The sequence below is a fragment of the Pongo pygmaeus genome, chromosome 11 (assembly GCF_028885625.2).
Source record: "Pongo pygmaeus isolate AG05252 chromosome 11, NHGRI_mPonPyg2-v2.0_pri, whole genome shotgun sequence".
Taxonomy (NCBI): domain Eukaryota; kingdom Metazoa; phylum Chordata; class Mammalia; order Primates; family Hominidae; genus Pongo; species Pongo pygmaeus.
In genome coordinates this window covers 34,502,750-34,518,928 of record NC_072384.2, presented here as the reverse complement: position 1 = coordinate 34,518,928, position 16,179 = coordinate 34,502,750, and the positions used below count along the sequence as shown (strand labels likewise).

Sequence of the window (16,179 nt, the reverse complement as noted above, 5' to 3'; positions counted from 1 at the left end):
TCCATTATATAGATGTTTAAAAGATAGTATGTTGGAGATGACCAAACTTTCAGTTACAGGTTTTCTACTAAACCGAATATAGATACAGATAGATAGTGTACCATGTAATAATATTCTTTTAGGAGGAGATGGCTAGGATTGTGAATACCAGAATCCCCAAGCAGCCTCTAGCATGGGACAGTAACTGAGAGAGAGACACCAAGAACCAAGCCAGGCAGTAATCAATGCTCCTCTTATAGGTTTGGAGCCTGGTCTACCAAGTGGAGCCTCTGACATGGTGAACCAGGCTGCAGGGAGCACCAATGACTCCTTTATTCATCTTGAGGCAGGTTTAAGTGCCTGAGCCACCCTCATCCCCCATGCTGGGGGATCTTTAGGCCATGCCTCTTTCTCAGACCATCACATGAGAGGGACAGAGAAATGGTCCCAAGAGGGTAGAGAAACCAAAGCGCAGACACCAGGCAGAGCATACCACAGAAATCCAGAAGCCCTTAAATTCTTTAATCTTTTTTTACTGTATACAGTGAAAGCTCTGCCTCTTGGATTACCTGATCAGTGTTTTATCCCCGTTGGGGTGGAGACAGGGAGAGAACTGCAAGCTCCTGGTAGAGGGTATAATGCACCTGCTGCCAAACCAAACCACAGCAACCACCTCACTGACCCTTATTCAGGCTCTGCCACCAGCCTAGTAGCCTGCTTCTTCTTGACATCTCTGTTAATGGTCTGAAATATATTTTTATGACTGTTCTAAATACTTACGTGTCCCTTTACCATAAAATGTTATCACCCAAATAATTTTCCAAACACAAGACACTAAGCAGATGAGTTGTCGACATATCTTTTCACAACCAGAGTAGAGCTGAGATGAAAGCTTTCTTTTTCACCGTAAAAGAGCTGAAGTAAGGCTGGGCATAGTGGCTCACATCTGTAATCCCAACACTTTGGGAGGCCGAGGCAGGCGGATCACCTGAGGTCAGGAATTCACGACCAGCCTGGCCAATATGGTGATACCCCGACTCTACTAAAAATACAAAAATTAGCTGGGCATGGTGGCAGGCACCAGTAATCCCAGCTACTTGGGAGGCTGAGGCAGGAGAATCGCTTGAACCCCGGAGGTACAGGTTGCAGTGAGCCAAGATCGTGCCACTGCACTCCAGCCTGGGCAAAAGAGCACGACTCTGTCTCAAAAAAAAAAAAAAAAAAAAAATTACTAGTTCACTGCCTAAAAGGATATCCCTTTAAAGGAAGAGTAGTAACAGACATTTAGCATCCTGTGTCATATTAGAACTGTTCATTTCAGCCAGAATCCCAAGTCTGTATCAGGGTTTAGAATTACATACCAATTTTTTTTTTTTTTTTTTTTTTTTTTTTTGAGATGGAGTCTCTCTGCCACCCAGGCTGGAGTGCAGTGGCGGGATCTTGGCTCACTGCAATCTCTGCCTCCCGGGTTCAAGCGATTCTCCTGCCTCAGCCTCCGGAGTAGCTGGGATTACAGGTGCACGCCACCATGCCCAGCTAATTTTTGTATTTTTAGTAGAGACGGGGTTTCACCATGTTGGTCAGGCTCGTCTCAAACTCTCATGACCTTGTGATCCTCCTGCCTCGGCCTCCCAAAGTGCTGGGATTACAGGCATGAGCCACTGTGCCTGGCCTCAAAATTCTTAATCAGTGCGTACTTTTTGTATGTTTTTCTCCAAAGCAATTGTGGGAGCTGTAACTTTTTTTTTTTTTTTTTTTAGCTGAGAGACTATGAGTTCAACTATTGTTGATATAATAGATTTTCGTATGAGAGGTTCTTCTTCCCCTTTATAAAGGAAATACCTCTACTACACCGCTGTATGTAGTTACTTTCTACCCTTAAGATTTCAGGGGCTGTGTGGTGGCTCATGCCTATAATCCTAGCACTTTGGGAGGCCGAAGCGGGAGAATCACTTGAGCCCAGGAGTTCAAGGTGGTAGGATCACTTGAGCCCAGGATTTTGAGACCAGCCTGGGCAACATGGTGAAACCCTGTCTCTACAAAAAAATATAAAAAATTAGCCAGGCATGGTAGAACGTGCCTGTAATTCCAGCTACTTGGGAGGCTGAGGTGGGAGGATCACCTGGGCCCAGGAGGTTGAGGCTGCAGTGAGCTGAGATCATGCTGCTGCACCCCAGCCTGGGTGACAGAGTGATACCTTGTCTCAAAAAAAAAAAAGGGAAAAAAAAGATTTCAGGATGTTGTGCACCAATTGTTGGGACCTAATTGCAGTTCCACTTACTCTCCAGGTGGTACCATTGGCAGACAGTCCTCATTGACTGATATTGTGACATTGCTTTGGGGGAGCCAATTTTTAAGTAATTTCTCTAGAATTGATCTTTCTACCTTCTCTTTACTTCCTTGTTCCTGTAACAATCGACAGGCATATCATTTGGTGAAGGTTATTCAGACTATTCCTTGATACCATTCTTTGATGTGATACTTATATTGTCAGTGAGTATAAAGAAGTTTATTTGCAAATTTGGAATGGTTGTGCTACTGTTAACTTCAAGGATGTAATATTCTTCTATATTAATTTGCAGCGTACAGATTTTATTGTTTTGATACATCTTTCCAAGATTAGTCAATAGAAAAGAGTATGACACAGCAGTAAACAAAGCATTCCAGGCTGAAGGCAATAGCCTTGGGCTAGGCATGGGCAATGGAGGCATCCAGTGCAGTAGAGAGCCTGCCTCCTCTTCTTGGCTCACAGTTTCTCCAGAAGAGCCATTTTGGTGGACCCTTGTCTAGAATGTGTCACCTCAGTTTTTCTTTTAGGAGACTAGGCATATTGTGTCATAATGTAATTATTTTCATTTAAAATAGTTGCTAGTGCCTATACAAAAATGGATTATTAGTGTCTTCCTAATCTATCATCAGGATGGAAAACAGATGAGCTGTAATTTCATTCCTTTGGATATAAAATTAGACCTTTGGGAAGATTTACCAGCAAGCTTTCAGCTGAAACAAAATCGCTCACTGGTAAGAATAGTTTTAAATAAAATGGCTTTATTTACTTTAAATAAACTTGTTTTAGTAATTTTAATGATCATTTTTAGTTTAATTTTAAAAAAGCACTTTGTGGCATGTTGTAGAGTCAAATCCCTGGTTGCATTTTCATCAGTCTAGGCGGTGCCTATTAATTACCCAGTGCTAAGAATATATGTGAAATCTGTTTCCTTGGCAAATGATCACACCTACAGTTGCTGTTTCTGTGGATAGAATCATCCTCACATTATTTAATTTCTCATTCACAGGATTAGCAACTGTGATATTTGTATCTGCTAGAATCACATTTTTTCTATTAAGGTTAAGTTCTAACAATGACAAATTCCCAGAGCAGAGATAATACCTTATTGGGTGATTCTTGATTCATTATTAGAAGCACTAGCATGCAGCTTCAGGCCAGGTTCCTGCCAGGGAGGTCTTAACACTGATCTGTGGCTGATTTTCCTTCACTGCCAAGAAGGGTCATCATGCGCAGGGACTAACCCAGCATGCTGTGTGCTATTTTTACAAGAAAATGGTGACTATTTTTTTTTTTACCATTTGAGTGGAAATGAAGCATTGCCTGTAGGTCAACTATACCTGTTTTAAATGAAAAGGGAGCAGTAAGCTATTTACTTGGAATCTTCTAACCCTGATTCTCAGTGTCCCACAAAATAGCCAGTTATGTATACTTGACTGGTAACCCTACTAAAAATGTCCCAGATTTATTGATGTTTTTTTTCCTGTGAAAACTTAGGCATCATTTACGAAGCAATTCTCAGATGTTGCACTAACATTCTGTCACCCAGTTTTGCCTTGACCCCAGCTAGGGTATGTACTTCCAGACCTTTTTTGATCTCAATGAGCATATTATCACTGTTGATCTATGTGTGTTAAGGGCATACACTGCATGTCCTGAAACATGCCTTTAGAGAACCTTTGGCTTGAAAAAGATCTCTTGGCTGGGTGAGATGACTCACGCCTGTAATGCCAACACTTTGGGGGCTGAGGCAGGAGGATCACTTGGGCCCAGGAGTTTAAGACCAGCCTGGGAAACATAGTGAGACCCTGTCACTATAGAAAATAGAAAAACTAGCCAGGTATGGTGGCATGTGCCTGTAGTCCCAGCTACTCAGGAGACTAAGGCAGCAGGAGGACTGCTGGAGCCCAGGAGGTCAAGGCTGCAGTAAGCCGTGATCATGCCACTGCACTCCAGCCTGGACAACAGAGCAAGACCCTATCAAAAAGAAAAAAAAAAAAGATATCTCTTGAGAACTGCTGTAGGTAGTTTACAATAAAGATATGAAAACTGCATCAAATTGAAGAAAGCCTTAGGTTGTGGAACTCAAAAGCCTATTTGGGGGACATAACAAAATAGCAGTTTTCTGATGTTGTAAATAGGCTCACTTTCAAAGGAAGATATCTGCCTGTGAGCTGTTAACTCTTATTATCTCATTTTCTGCCAGATTTTGAGATTTGTTCGAGAATGGAGTAGTCTAACTGCCATGAAGCAAAGGATAATCAGGAAAAGTGGACAGCTATTCTGTAGCCCCATTCTTGCTTTGGAAGAGATCACAAAGCAACAAACCAAACAAAATTGCACCAAAAGGTATGAGTTGTCTTTTTTTTTTTTAATTTTGTATTATATTACTTTTCATGGTTCTTTCTACAGGGGGGTCTGAGGCATCTTTTGGAACCACTAATGAAATCCTGATGAGTTATGAGAAAATTATGCATAAAATCACAGCCGTATTATTTCATAACAAGATAATTATATGTCTAGTGAATTTGACAAAATCTGCTAAAAGAGATCGGGTTGTCCAGATCTTACTCTCCATGAGTCCCATCAATCAACAAAAAGACCAGAGTCACAGGATGGTGCAACCTATGACCTGCCAAGCCTGGGACACTTATTAGCAGCAGGAATACATTTTACTCTTAGAACATCAGAGCATGCCTCTGGACCCCATCTGCTTTGCCCTGCTTTGGGTGAGTATGATGCTGTGCAGCAAGGGAGCTGGTTCTATTTGAATGCATCACCACCCAAGTAATGGAAGATAACTATAATCATGTCCATGATTGGAAATGAAATAAAAGGAAAGGTTGACTGTCAGATATTTGTGACTGTTTTGCCCTTATCATTACAGGTTCCTTTCTAATCTCTGTACATTTGATTTCCTTCCTTGTCATCACAATCATCGTTATCCCACTCAAGTCTCCCCATGTGTGATCTCAAATCCCTGTTCTTTGTAAACTCTTTTCTTAGCATGAAGCAAGGATTATCAGGAAAAGTGGTCAGCTGTTTTGTAGCCCAATCCTTGCTTTTGAAAGAGATTGCAGGCTGGGCGCAGTGGCTCATGCCTGTAATCCCAACACTTTGGGAGGCCAAGGCAGGTAGATTGCATGAGCCCAGGAGTTCAATGATCAGCCTGGGAAACATAGGGAGACCCTGTTTCTATTAAAAAAAAAAAACAAAACAAAAATTAGCCAGGTGGCACACTCCTATAGTTCTAGCTACTTGGGAGGCTGAGGCTGGAGGATTGCTTGAGCCTGGGAGGTTGAGGCTGCAGTGAACTGAGATTGTACCACTGCACTCCAGCCTGGGCAACAGAGTAAGTCCCTGTCTCAAACAAAACAAAACAAAACAGATGGCAAAGCAATAAACCAAATGGCATTATTGGCAGAGAAAGCCCTTTAGCTCTTGCTGCCTCCATACATCTGTAATCTCTCCTCATCCTTATATTTCATCAGTTTATCAGAGAGGTTTCCTTTCTCTAGCTTTTTCCGTGCACACAAGTGAAAAAAATCCAGGGGGTTGGAGGGGAGCAAGGGACCGAGAACATGGTTGATTAAATAAATTATGATATTTCCATAACATGGTTGATTAAATAAATTATGATAGTTCCATACAGTGAAAATCTTTTCCACTGTTCCAACGTATGGCATATGGTACATTTATTTGTTTGTAAGAACAAGGAATAATACTTGTGATAAATTGTTAAGGGTAAATATAAATTGTAAAAAAAAAAAAAGGGATGGAGACACAAACTTTACTATTTGCACAACTTGCTATTCCTGACATAGAAATTGTCTAGAAGGATACCTTAGAAATTCTTATCACGGGTTTCTCTTGGACAGTGGTTTTCAATTCGGAGCAATTTGGTCCCGTAGGGTGGTAGTGTCTGGAGACATTTTAAATTGTCTCAAGTAAGGGATGTGACTAGGGAGTATCTAGTGGGTAGAGGCCCAGGATGCTGCTGAGAATTCTACAGTGAACAGGATTGCACCCCCCAAAACAGAATTATCCATTTCAAAATGTCTATATTACCACTGTTGAGAAATCTTGCTCTAGGGCATAAAACTTGAGGATTTGTGGAGGTAGTAGGGACTTTATACTTTATGCCAGGATTACAAACTCATTTGACTAAAAACAAAACAAGAATCACAAATGAATGAATGAGGTCAGTTATAAAACTAAAAAAGGATGAGATATGGGCTGAGACTATGTCAAACAGGCAGATTTGGAACCCAGCTGAAGTCATTCAAATTCAGATTTAAAAATAAAATACTGGTACATGGTGGCTCACGCCTGTAATTCCAGAACTTTGGGAGGCCAAGGAGGACAGATTGCTTGAGCCCAGAGTTCAAGACCAGCCTGGGCAACATGGCAAAACCTCATCTCTACAAAAAACAGATAGATTAGCTAGGCATGGTGGTGCGTGCCTGTAGTCCCAGCTACTTTGGAGACTGAGCTGGGAGGATCACCTGAGCCCCTGGAGGTCCAGGCTACAGTGACCCATGATTGTGCCACTGCAGTTCAGCCTGGGAGACAGAGTGAGAACTTGTCTCAGAAATAAAATAAAATAAAACACAACAAAAATTAAATTAAATTAATAAAATAAAAAAATACTGGCTAGCCATGGTGGCTCACACCTGTAATCCTAGCACTTTGGAAAGCCAAGGTGGAAAGATCACTTGAGGTCAAGAGCTCGAGACCAGACTGGTCAACATAGCGAGACTATATCTCCACAAAAACCCAAAAAAATAGCCAGGCATGGTGGCTCACGCCCACAAGCCCAGATATTCGGGAGGCTGAGGCAGGAGGATCACCTGAGCCCAGGAGGTCAAGGCTGCGATAAGCTGTGATCGTGCCACTGCACTCCAGCCTGGGTGATAGAGCAAGACCCTGTCTCAAAATGAATAAATAAATTTAAAATGCTGTATGATTACAGTAAATTAATGCTGTATGAGTACAGTAAAGTCCTTTGACTAACTGAATTTATCCATAAGTTGCCAGTTTTGGACTCTTAGCCTGAACTCTTCTGTAACGGTTGATTTTTTTCCCATGGGCGTGTGTCATTTTCTATAAAAATACATTTAAAATATGTGTTACATATTTATATACATATGTACACATACCTACACATAAGTGCACACACGCACACATATATCAAAAAGCACAATGCCTATTTTATTTTTTCCAATACTTCCAGTCCTCTCAATCTTTCTCATTTTTGTAACCAGTCTTTGTTGACCTTCTCTTTCTCACATGATCATAATTCTCTTCATAACTGAATTTCTAGCTATTGCTAGACATGCCCTATTATTTCTTCTCCATCAGACATGGATGACCACTTAAAGTACCAACTGAGAAAGGTGACTGATCAGATTTAAAAGCAAAAGTCAATTCATAAAACCAAAGTCAGACACAATATTATTTATAAAATTATATATAGATAATATATTAAGGATATAACTTGTGTTAACAAGCAGCAGATTAATCAGATTTGTATTTTTAAGAGATAGCTCTAGCAGCAGTTGGGAGATTAGATCAAAAAGGGCAAGACTCAAAGTGGGGAGATAAGTTACATTTTCCTATCGCTGCCATAACAAATTACCACAAATTTAGCAGCTTAAAACAACACACATTTATTATCTCACAGTTCTATAAGTAAGAAGTCCAAGTTGGCTATTACTAGTTTTCTAGTAATGCTCTGGATTTTACAAGGCAGAAATCAAAGTGTTGGCTGGCTGGGCTCTAGTTGATAAGCTTGGAAGGGAATTCACCTCCAAGCTCACTAACATTGTTGGCAGAACTCAGTTCCTTGCAGTTGTAGGACTGAGGTTCCTTTTTTTTGCTGGCTGTTAGCTGGACCATCAGCTCCTAGAGGCCTCTCTGTGGTCCTAGCACATGGACCTCTACATATTTCTCCTTGGAATCTCTCTGCCTTCCTCTTCTGCTTTTAAGGGCTCAAGTGATTACATTGGACCCACTCAGTAATCTCCCTATCTCAAAGTGAACTGATTAGTAATCTAATTATATCTGTAAAGTCCTTTTATAGCATTATCTAAATTAGTGGTTGATTAAATAACCGAGGGACAGGAATCCTAGAGGGTATCTTAAAATTCTGCCTACTACACAAGTTAAAAGACTATTCTAGTATACCTGGAGAAAAATGATGAGGATCTATATTAAGTTATTACAATGGGAATCAGGAAAGAGAATAAAGAGAGCTCTTAAGGAGGTATATCTACAGACTTGGTGACTGATTATAGAGAGGCAGAGAGAGAGAGGCCTCCAGGGAAACCAGCTTAGCAGCGTCATGAAATTAAACCTCTGTACCTGCAGCAGGGAGATACTATCAGGAAACATTCTGATTCTTGCTGCAGAACCCAAGTTAAGTCTCAGTAATTTGGAATAACCATGTATCTCTGAAAGCAAATGTGAAATATGCTGTTGAACAACAGCATTGACTGGCAGTCTGTATGAGGATCAGTTAGACACTGTCCTATCAATTTACTTTCTAGAGAAACTGAATCAGAGCGTCTCCAGACTTAGAAACAGCAGGCTCAGTAGAGATAAAGAGTGAGGTATTATATTGAAAACTGAAACTCCTCAGACCCCCTTTTTTGCACAGCTTTCAGATTGACAGCAGCGACATTTTACTTCCTAAGCAGGACGTTAGAGGATTTCTCTCTCAAAAGTATTGAATGGTTCTGAAAAAAGACCTATAGTTAACTGACTTTGGGCACGCCCCCAAATGCAATGGGTAGGTCTCCAACCAGATTATCCGCCAGTGATGTCCACCAGTTTGCAGGCCCCATCCAAGCTCAGAGCTTGCAGTCAGCTTTTGAATGTCTCACTTTTACATTTGAATGGAAGCCAAGATTACCAGCCACTGTTTTGGTTACTGAGTCCCATTTATCAGAGGCAGGCCTAATTCACTTGGAGCCCTGTCATGTTTAGGATGCCAATTGTTTAATCTCTGGTTACAGCTAAGCTCGAAAGCAGGTCAGAAATCCAGAGCCCAAGATTGTGTTCATTGATGTGGGCCACTTTGCAACGTACACTTTTCTTGCAAAAATTGCCATCTTCCACTCCCGTCCCTATCCAGGAATTTGTTTAGTAGACAACATTCTCCCTTCTCTATTTACTAAAATTGGGATTTACCATAATCCTTTTGGGAGTTGGTGAACTTCCTAGCAAACCTAAGTAGAAAATTTCAACTACGTTTGAAAAGTTGTCAGCTCCATTTTTTGGAATTGGTTGATCTGTTTCTTGTGGTTTCCAAAAATTTATTCTTAAATCTCTTGTAGGAAAGCAAAAGGTTATTTTTAGTTTCTAAATCTCTGACTAGATTTCTCAGCATCTTTTAGTTACTGAATTAGGTTTTTAAGCTTTTAAACATTGAATAATACCTCAGGCAAGGCTTAATATCCCATTGCCCCTCAAAGCTAGGAAGCTTTTGAGTTCATTTAGAATTCACAGGAATACTTTCCCAAAGTGCATTTTTCAAGGGAATAAAATGGTTGAAGAAATTGTTGGAGGTCGGGCCAGAGAAGGACGAAATTTGGGAACTAAAAGGGCAAGTAAAAGACTCTAAAACAATTTACTGTGCTTTAACTACTACTACTACTGCCCAGACTGGAGCACGATGGCTTAATTTCCTTTTTGCTCTAAGACAGACATGCAAGTAGAGTGCAAACATGTGAAAAGATATTCCCCCTTACTCTTAATAGGAATGCAAATTTTAAAATCTACGATGAGATACCTATCACTATTAGCAGAGACTCTTAAAAACGACATTGTGCTAGTTGAAAGAGAAGAAACAGGTACTCTTATTCATTGCTGGTGGATACCTACACTGGTATAACCTTAGAGGAAAGAAATTTGTCAAAATCTACCCACATTTAAAACACCTAAGACCTTTGACCAAGGAATTCTACTTCTGGGGATTTATTCTACAGATACATAATGTGTAGAAAATATCATATATAACGATACCTATTGCAGCATTGTTTGTGATAGCAAAGACTGAAAACAACCTAAATGTCCATTTATCAGAGACTGGTTAAATATATGGTTTATCCATATAATGGAATAACATGGAGCCATTAAAAAGAATATGGAAACTATGAATCCTAATAAGGAAAGATCTCTGAGAAGCATGTTTTGGTAAAAAGAGCAAGGTGAAGATTAGTGTATATGCTATGCTATTATTTATTTCTAAAAATAAAAGGTATAATGAAAAATGAGTGCTAGTGGGTACAGGTTTCTTTTTGTTTTGTTTTCGTTTGAGACAGGGTCTCAATCTGTTGCCCAGGTTGGAGTGCAGTGGCAGGATCTCAGCTCACTGCAACCTCTGCCTCCCGGGTTCAGGTGATTCTCCTGCCCCTGCCTCCCAGGTAGCTGGGACTGCAGGTGCACACCACCACGCCCAGCTAATTTTTGTATTTTTAGTAGAGACAGGGTTTCACCGTGTTGGCCAGTCTGGTCTCGAACTTCTGACCTCAAATGATCCACCCGCCTTGGCCTCTCAAAGTGCCGGGATTACATGCGTGCGCCACTGCACCCAGCCTCAGGTTTCTTTTTGGAGTGATGAAAATATTCTGGAATTAGTGATGATGGTTGTACAACCTTGTGAATATACTATTAATGCACTTAATTGTAAACTTTAAATTGGTGAATTTTATGCCGTGTGAATGATATGTCAATGGAAATGCAAAAGTAAGTAAATAAAAGGCATACACCTATACTCAGAAAAAGATAAGCTATTTCTTATTTTATTTTTCTTTTTTTTTTGAGACAGAGTCTGTCTCTGTCACCCAGGCTGGAGTGCAGTGGTGCAATCTCAGTTCACTGCACCCTCCATCTTCCCGGTTCAAGCAGTTCTCCTGCCTCAGCCTCCTGAGTAGCTGGGATTACAGGCACACACCACTATGCCCAGATAATTTTTGTACTTTTAGTAGAGATAGGGTTTCACCATGTGAATGTGTGAAAAGATATTCCCCCTTACTCTTAATAGGAAGGCAAATTTTAAAATCTATGATGAGACACCTATCACTATTAGCAGACTAATATGTTGGCCAGGCTGGTCTCGAACTCCTGACCTCAGGAGACCCACCCACCTTGGCCTCCCAAAGTGCTGGGTTTACAGGTATGAGCCACCATGCCAGGCCAAAAATAAACTATTTCTAAAATGAGCCAGACACGGTGGCTCACACCTGTAATTCCAGCACTTGGGGAGGCTGAGACAGGCGGATCAATTGAGGCCAGTTCGAGACCATCTGGCCAACATGGCAAATTCCCATCTCTACTAAAAATACAATAATTGGCCAAGCATGGTGGTGCATGCCTGTAATCCCAGCTACGGGAGGCTGAGGCATGAGAATAGCTTGAACCAGAAGGCGGAGGTGGCAATGAGCTGAGATAATGTCACTGCACTCCAGCCTGGGCAACAGAGTGAGACCCTGTCTCAAAAAATAAAATAAAATAAAATAAAATGAATTAATCAGCATTTCTGCAAAGATAAATTAGCATGTCTCTGAGAGATAGGGAAATACACTATTTCTCTAATAATATCCAGAGTTCCTGAAAGATCTTTTGGTCTTAATTGGTGAGGGACGTATTGTACACATCCCAGGGATGTCAGTCAGACTCCAGTTACTGCTGTCTCAGTGTGATGGCTTCCAGAAGACATGCAATAAAATGACTCAAGGTCATTTTGAGTCAAAATAAAATAAAAACAAAACTGCCAACAGAGGTAACTTTTGGGGAGGAGAAAAAGGAAGATGGGAGTGAGAGAGAAAATTACTCATCACCATAAACACGCTTGTTTGCCTTTTGAATTTAGAACCATGTGCTTATATCACCTAATCAAAAATTAATAAAATAGTTTATTAAAAAAGGAAACCTGTTTATTTTAAATCTATCCTAATAACATAAAGCAAATTTCTAAAATTTTACCTACAATTGCACAATTCCATTGTGATTGAACTTTAATTTTATTGTCAAGCTGCCTAATTAAGCACTCAATAATATTAAGAAATTCATGTTTAAACTAATTTCCAAAAAAAATCTACAATAGGTGTAAACCACCAGAGAAACTAGGCCAATTAATAAGAAGGAATTAATTGGGTAATTGCATTTTACCAACTTAAATTCCCCCATCACCTTTAATGGGAATAACTTCTCTTTACTTCTAGTCCCTGAACATTGTGTGGTATTGTTAGTGTTGGGTAATAAGGTTCTGAATCCCATATCAAGAGTGGCTTTATTTCTGTGGAAGAATCCATAAATCCTGTATGGGCTGATAATAAGGGGAACAACCTTGAGATTACAGAAGATGTGATTGAACCTGGTTAACTAAAAAGAGACTCAGTTTACCCAAACACTGATACACTATTATAACTGACTAAGGTGATTTGGAGAAGCCTTGAAGGGAAGGCCAAGAGGGAGGTAAAATACAGTTAGAGATTTTCTGCACAGCTTGCCAAGCAGTTTCCTTAAGGCTGTCAGTTGTGCGTGTATTTGATCATTTCTTATTCTCACACCCACTCCTTTTTCCCCTAAATGAAAATTGCTCCAAAGGATATTGAATGACTCGAATTTCTTAGAAAAAGAAAGTTGAGAAAACTAATTTGGAACAAAGAGATGTATTTCTCACTTAATGGACACCAAGATAAAGGGTAAAAATTCCATTTTCTAACTTGAGTTTTAGCACAGTTAATAGAATTGTGCTTGCTTTTTCTTCTATTGCTTTTGCAAGGAACAATGTGAACATGCAATAGAGACATTTTTATATGAGATAGAGGGAATCTATTTAACATATCATTGTTTTAGATACATAACCAAAGAAGATGTTGCCGTAGCCTCAATGGACAAAGTGAAGAATGCTGGGGGCCATGTCCGTCTGATCACAAAGGAGTCCAGGCCACGGGATCCTTTCACAAAGTAAGGTTTTTCTACTACTAGTATATAGTAGTACTAATTCCACTCCTTTACATTTATGTATTGATTTTCATAATAATGTCTCACCTTTGCATGACCACTTTAGAGGTTACAAAGAACTTTCACAAGATAGTAGCTCTTCAGTTGTCCTAGCAACCTGTTGAGGTACCTGGTGTCCTCATTTTAAACATTAGAGATGAGGAAGGACACTGAGACCAAGTGGACTAAGTAACCTGCCCCAGGGCTTGGGAGTAGATGCCAGGAGACCTGAGGTTAAATCTGGGCTCTGTCCCCCAATCTTGAGCTCCATCATTAGAAGTCTTTCTTTTAACTCTTCTAACAAACAACCGTGGAAAACAGACAAAGCAGCTGTTGTTACTTCCCAAGTAGGACTTTCTAACAAAATTGAGTAGTGTACCTTTTCTTTTATTCTAACAAATTGAGCACATATCCTAACTCTTCTAACAAACAACCGTGGAAAACAGACAAAGCAGCTGTTGTTACTTCCCAAGTAGGACTTTCTAACAAAATTGAGTAGTGTACCTTTTCTTTTATTCTAACAAATTGAGCACATATCCTATCATGTTTTGTATCCTATCATGTTTAATTTCATCAACTCTGCATTTACCTGCAGGAGAAAGTCTTCTAATTCCTATCAGCACTGTCAGCTATTTCACTCTGTCACTTTATGGCTGTGACTCTGTTTCCTGTGAGCTAGCAGAGGCTGGAGGAGAGAGTTTGTAATTACCTCTCTGAGCTAATGAGGTGTGTGACCACATATATTTAAGGAGCAGGGTAGCCACTAAGCTTTAGTTGGGGTTTTACATTAGCCTGTCCTTTCCCAGCCTGAAGAAGCATTTTCTAACAGCTTCTCCAGATGTTTCACATGTTTCCAGATCGTTTAACACAAGGGCATCTAAATTCCCAAGAGAGGCAACATATTTATATTCAATTAATTTTTGTAACACACCATTCTTCTTTACTTGGCATGGGATATAGAGTGCTGACTGTAACTATTTTATTTCTATACTGTGATCTGTGTTTACTATTTATCCGTATAGAAACTTTGATAACCTTTATATGAAGCAATTACTATTTAGACTAATCATTCCTTAGTTACCTATTCAATGTTTTTATCAATTGTAGAAAGCTTCTTGAAGATGGAGCCTGTGTCCCATTTCTAAATCCATACACAGTCCAGGCAGATCTCACTGTGAAGCCCTCTACATCCAAAGGCTATTTGCAAGCTGTGGATAATGAAGGAAATCCACTTTGCCTTCGCTGTCAGCAACCCACTTGCCAGACTAAGCGAGCGTGTAAAGCGAACTCTTGGGATTCACGGTTTTGCTCTCTGAAATGTCAGGAAGAGTTTTGGATTCGATCTAATAACAGTTACCTGCGAGCCAAAGTATTTGAAACTGAACGTGGTGTGTGTCAACTCTGTAATGTGAATGCACAAGAACTCTTTTTACGTCTGAGAGATGCCCCTAAAAGTCAGAGGAAGAATCTTCTGGATGCTACCTGGACTTCAAAGCTCCCATTAGAACAGGTAAGTTATAATCATGTGATAGATAGAAGGCAGCATTGTACTGAGTAATGAATATTGACTCTCTAACTTTATTTTGTACATTTTAACATGGGAATATTCAGATATATAAAAGGAAAGAAAATAATGGACCCATATGTCCATCAGCCAGCTTTAAGAGTTTCCAGCATTTTGGCATTCATTTTCGTCTGTCATTGACTCACTTGTTTGTTTCTCCTAGAATATTTTGTTTATTTATTTATGTATGTATGTATGTATTTATTTATTTAGGAGACAGAGTTTCGCCCTTGTCACCCAGGCTGGAGTGCAGTGGCGCAATCTCAACTCACTGCAACCTCTGCCACCTGGGTTCAAGCGATACTCATGCCTCAGCCTCCCGAGTAGCTGGAATTACAGGCATGTGCCACCACGCCTGGCTAATTTTTGTATTTTTAGTACAGACGGGATTTCACCATGTTGGCCAGGCTAGTTTTGAACCCCTGACCTCAGGTGATCCACCCGCCTCAGCCTCCCAAAGTGCTGGGATTACAGGCATGAGCCATCGTGCCCGGCCATCTCCTAGATTATTTTAAAGAAAATTCCAGACATTTCTTTTCACTCTTGAATATTTTCATTCTGTATCTCTCACAGGTAAAGACCTCCTTCCTTCCTTCTATCCTTCCTTTCCTCTCCCTCCCCTGTTCCCCCCTCCCTCTTCCCCTTTCTCTCTCTCTCCCTTCCTTCCTCCCTTCCTTCCTTTTCCCCTTTCCTCCTTCCCTCTTTGCTTGTCCTCATTTCCTTTCCTCTCTTTCTTTTAAATATAATCCCAGTATGAGTTATCACACCCAACACAATTACAGTTCCTTAATTATACTAAGTCTATGTTTGGTTTCCCAGGTTGTCTCAAAAATGCCTTTTGCTGGGTGCAGTGGCTCATACCTGTAATCCCAACACTTTGGGAGGCCAAGGCAGGTGTATCACCTGAGGTCAGGAGTTCGAGACCAGCCTAGCCAATATGGAGAAACCCCATCTCTACTAAAAGTATAAAAAATTAGCCAGGCATGGTGGCAGGCACCTGTAATCCCAACTACTCGGGAGCTGAGGCAGAAGAATCACTTGAACCTGAGAAGCAGAAGTTGCAGTGAGCCAAGATCATGCCACTGCACTCCAGCTTGGGCAACAGAGCAAGACTCTGTCTCCAAAAAAAAAAAAGTATTTTGTAGTTACTTTGTTCAAATTAGAATCAAAATGTCACCCACATAGTATATTTGATTATAATGCCTCTTATGCTTCATTTAAAGTATTATAGCACCCCATTCCTTTTTTATACTATCGTACTATCAATGGTTGAATATACTGGATCATTTGCCATTCTGGATTTGTCTTCCTGTATCTGCAAGGTATTGTTTGACATGTT

The 16,179-nt window shown here is 40.3% G+C and overlaps 2 protein-coding genes across 17 annotated transcripts in view; one reads left to right on the top strand and one right to left on the bottom strand.

The window, feature by feature from the left end:
- RAB3GAP1 (RAB3 GTPase activating protein catalytic subunit 1) overlaps positions 1 to 16,179 on the bottom strand; it is a 171,336-nt gene that overhangs the window by 4,791 nt on the left and 150,366 nt on the right. The gene's annotated exons all lie outside the window — the stretch shown is intronic.
- Positions 1 to 16,179, top strand: part of ZRANB3 (zinc finger RANBP2-type containing 3) — a 328,904-nt gene that overhangs the window by 306,413 nt on the left and 6,312 nt on the right. For all 16 annotated transcript variants that reach the window (XM_054477865.2, XM_054477866.2, XM_063647415.1 and 13 more), the window contains 4 exons: positions 2,899 to 3,000; positions 4,473 to 4,615; positions 13,130 to 13,240; positions 14,384 to 14,786. In XM_054477865.2, the coding sequence (XP_054333840.1) occupies positions 2,899 to 3,000; positions 4,473 to 4,615; positions 13,130 to 13,240; positions 14,384 to 14,786 (759 nt within the window). The remainder of the gene's footprint in view (positions 1 to 2,898; positions 3,001 to 4,472; positions 4,616 to 13,129; positions 13,241 to 14,383; positions 14,787 to 16,179) is intronic.